The sequence below is a fragment of the Elephantulus edwardii genome, unplaced genomic scaffold (genome assembly GCF_000299155.1).
Source record: "Elephantulus edwardii isolate Elephantulus edwardi_28Jun2011 unplaced genomic scaffold, EleEdw1.0 scaffold00093, whole genome shotgun sequence".
NCBI lineage: Eukaryota > Metazoa > Chordata > Mammalia > Macroscelidea > Macroscelididae > Elephantulus > Elephantulus edwardii.
In genome coordinates this window covers 12,101,429-12,105,492 of record NW_006399843.1, presented here as the reverse complement: position 1 = coordinate 12,105,492, position 4,064 = coordinate 12,101,429, and the positions used below count along the sequence as shown (strand labels likewise).

General features: G+C 39.1%; 1 protein-coding gene across 1 annotated transcript in view; it reads right to left on the bottom strand.

Annotated features, from left to right (window-relative positions):
- The window catches only part of CD3E (CD3e molecule, epsilon (CD3-TCR complex)), a 21,037-nt gene extending 18,584 nt beyond the window's left edge, over positions 1–2,453 (bottom strand). Inside the window, exon 1 of the mRNA XM_006890886.1 lies at positions 2,255–2,453. Coding sequence (XP_006890948.1) covers positions 2,255–2,453 — 199 coding nt within the window. The remainder of the gene's footprint in view (positions 1–2,254) is intronic.
- Between the last annotated feature and the right edge of the window lie 1,611 nt (positions 2,454–4,064).

Sequence of the window (4,064 nt, the reverse complement as noted above, 5' to 3'; positions counted from 1 at the left end):
TTGAGTCAAGGTCGACTCATAGAGACTCTATGAACAAAAGATTTAGTACCTTTCCATAGCTATCGTTGTTTCTCCAACTTCATAGTTTTCAGAGGCATGTGATTTAGGAAGTGGATGTCACTCCGGCTTCCAAACCTGTTTTACAACTGGGAGTTCCACCAAACACTGTCCACAATGGGAAACCATTATGGTATTTGATATCCCCATAGCACAAGGTTCAGCATCACAGCAAACCCAGGTTAGCTCATACAGCACATTGACAAAGAGTGATGTGCAAAGTGGAAGAATGTTCCTCCAGATATAATAGCACTAGTCTCATTTAGCAGTGGTGAAGTGTTGTTGAGTCGAATACGATTCAGAGTAGGCTTTGCACAAAAGACCTGAACTCTGTTCTATAATTAACATTATTTCTGTACATTTGTAAGAGAGTTTGTAGAGGATAAAGGATAAAAGTTTAAAAAATTAACAAGCAGCTTTTTCAAAGATGGTGCTGAAAGCGAAGAAGGAAGCCCCAGCCCTTCCCAAAACTGAAGCCAAAGCAAAGGCATTAAAGGCCAATAAGGCAGTCCTGAATGGCGTCCATAGCCAAAAAAAAAAAAAAAGAAGATCCACACATCACCCACCTTCTGGCCGCCTAAGATGCTGAGACTCCGAAGGCAGCCCAAATACCCCTGGAAGAGCACCCCCAGGAGAAACAAGCTTGACCACTGTGCCATCATCAGCTTTCCCCTGACCACTGAGTCAGCCATGAAGAAGATAGAAGATAACACACTTGTGTTCATTGTGGATGTCAGGGCCAACAAGCACCAAATTAAACAAGTTGTAAAGAAGCTCTATGGCATTGATGTGGCTAAGGTCAACACTTTGATTAGGCCTGATGGAGAGAAGAAGGCCTATGTTCAACTTGCTCCTGATTATGATGCTTTGGATGTTGCCAACAAAATTGATCATCTAAACTGAGTCCAGCGGGCTAATTCTAAATATAAATTTTTCTCACACCCACAAAAAATTAACAAGCAGTATTGATTCAAAAGAGTAAAAAAAAAATACTTGGCAATGCCAAACATTTATGGAAAACTCTAATGCCTCAACAAGAAAGAGATAATATTTTATGTGGATCCACAATCAATGCTCATGGAAGCAGCAGCTAAGAAATCAAACTACGCTTTGTATTGGACAGAGGTGCAGCCAAAGACCCCCGTGAAGTGTTAAATCACAAATCACTTTGACGACAAAGATGTGCCTGACTCAAACCATGATATTTCTCAATTGCTTCAATGCATATTATTTTTTAAAATTTTCTACTAGTTTATAAAATGCATTGTTTTCAAGAACAAATTCTTTCAATTTCCCTCACGCTCCCCACCCATCAAATTGTACAAGCAGATGATGAATACCTTCCTCCCCTGCACATCCTCATCCCTCTGCTTCCAGCCTCTCCCACTCCTCTTGGATCCTTATACTCATTCTACAGTAATGTTTTTATACACTATTTATCCTTGTGAGACTGAGTTCACTCAGCATTATGCTCTCCAGTTCCTCCCAAGTTAGGTAATAATTTACAAAGTCATTGCTCCTGCATGCTGAATAAAGTATTCCATCATAAAGTATCCCATACCATAATTTCTCAATCCGTTAATTTGTGGTTGGACATTTGGGCTGTTTTCATGTTCTTGCGATGGTGGATACTGATGCTATGAACATTGGTGTACAAGTCTTTGTGCCTTACTTCTAATTTTTTCAGGGTATATTCCAAGTAGTGGGATAGCTGGGTTATATGGAATTTCTATGTTCAGCTTTTTGAGGTAGCACCAAACTGCCTTCCAGAATGGTTGTACCATTTGACAATCCCACTGACAATTTTTAAGAGTTCCTTTCTCACCACATCCTCTCCATCATTTATTACTTGCTGTCCTGTTAAAAACTTTGCATTTTTACTGTAGTGGGATGGTACCTCACTGTGGTTTTGATTTTCATAGGCATATTATTAAAGCTGAAGAATGAATAAGGAAAACTGAAGAAGAATTGATACTTTTGAATTATGGTGTTAGATATTAACTGCTCCAATCTATGTACAAATTTGACTTGAAGGCAGATTTAAGAACAGAGCTCTGAACTTGTTCATAGTGTGGGATGTGCCCACAATGCATCCCACCTGATACCTCACAGAGTCTCCATAGATTTTGCACTCCAGACGTCTACAGTAGTTGATGTTTGTGGCTGGTGAGTGAACCCTGACTCTTGACCACCTCACCCTTGGCAGACAGAAACATTGGTCCTGTGACATCTCCATCATCTTTCATCTTGAGTCTGTTGTGATGATTGTGTTGGTCCTTTTCATGGAGGATTTCTCTCCTTGTTTGACACTCTGTTTTTCCAAACACGATGTCCTTTTCTGGGGACTGGTCTTTGCTGATCATGTACCCAATGTGAGCAACACAAAGCTTCACCATCTTTGCTTCCAAGGAGCATATGGTTCTGTTTCTTCAAAGACTACTGATGTGCTCTTTGGAAGCCTAGAACTGATTTACTATTCTTCACTCACACCACAATTCAAACCAATACGTTTTTTGTCTTTTTTATTGTGCAGCATTGAGGCAACTGAAAAAATTGTGCCCAGGCTGTGCCTAGAGTGACGACCAGCTTGGTAATGCACCTTCACTGGTTCATTCTTGTTTTGCTTTCTCTGTGCCTTCATTTTGGCCTTCTAGGGTCGACTTCCAAATAAATTGCCAGTCTATAATTATTTTTCTAAATAAATTACCAGTCTTTTTCCTCAATTCTTTTTCCTCAGGCTTTCTCCCTGGTCTTCTTTTCATGGTTTTGCAGTCCCCCACTCTCCGTATTCATGGACTTCTCTGTACCTGTTTTGTTTTCTGTATCCCCAACACCTTGAGTAATTCCAGATAGACCACCCTTCCTGCTCCACTTCAAGTTACCGATTTTGTCTGCTTCAAAGACCTTTATCTCCACTACACATGAGGTGCTCTCAAGGCCACTATTGGGACTTTGTGATAACATGGTATTATCCTTATCTGAAATTTCAAATTTTCTAGCTTTGAACTCTTACCTTTTTTTATGCTTTGTTTGAAATCTTTATAAAATATTCCATTGAAAAGATAAATATACCATTACGGATTTGGCCAGTCCACAAACGGTGGTCATTATGATTGACTAAAGGTTTTTGTTGTTATTGTGTAACACTACAGTAAACATCCATACACATTATCTGTAGGATAAACTCAAATAAGAGAAATTGCTGGATGGTAGCTATTGCGCAATTAATGTCTTGACAGATGTTTTAACCCTTTTGGTGACTGGGTTATTTTCTGCCTTGAATTTTTTCAGTAATTTTCAGGATTTTTTCCCACCATGTGTTGTCAGTAATGGAAGATATTTTGAGATCAAGGGGAAAATTTTGAAGTAATACCGATTTGGATACTCCGAGTGGACTGTGATGGTAGGATTGGTGGAATTAATCCCATTTCCTCAAATTCTTGTAGTTATCTAGGTGTCCGCCAGGGGGCAGCACCTAACTACAATAGTAGCTTCTGAAGAGACTTGAGAGGTGAAAATTGTGGTGGCTGTTGTGGATCTTATGAAAAAAAAGGGTTAAAATTTCCCTCTCGAAAAGTTTATGCTCAAATGAGTAGGAATGCTATTGATTTATTACATTTTAACTAACACTGGGATTTTTTTTCCTCTAAAAAATGAATTTGTATTTTTAGAATTAACTTGCATTTTTGTCAAAAGTCAATTAGGACTGAAAGACTCATAATTAAACCGACCAACTGTCTCCTGTCCGCCTCCCCTGCCTCTTAAACCATCTGGAGTTAATCTTCGAAGCGAGCTAGAGATTCAATGTGTTATTCTCCACTCCCTTTCTCATACGACAAACCAGGTTTTTCCCTGCTTCATGTTTTGAATAATCTCTTTTCTCCAGTGATCTGGCATTTCTATCAACGACCCATGCTTAGGACTCGTAAAGATCTAAATTGTGGGTTATGGATTGTTTCACCAGTTATTCTAGTCCAGAACCAATATCGCAACATCTTTTTTTTTTT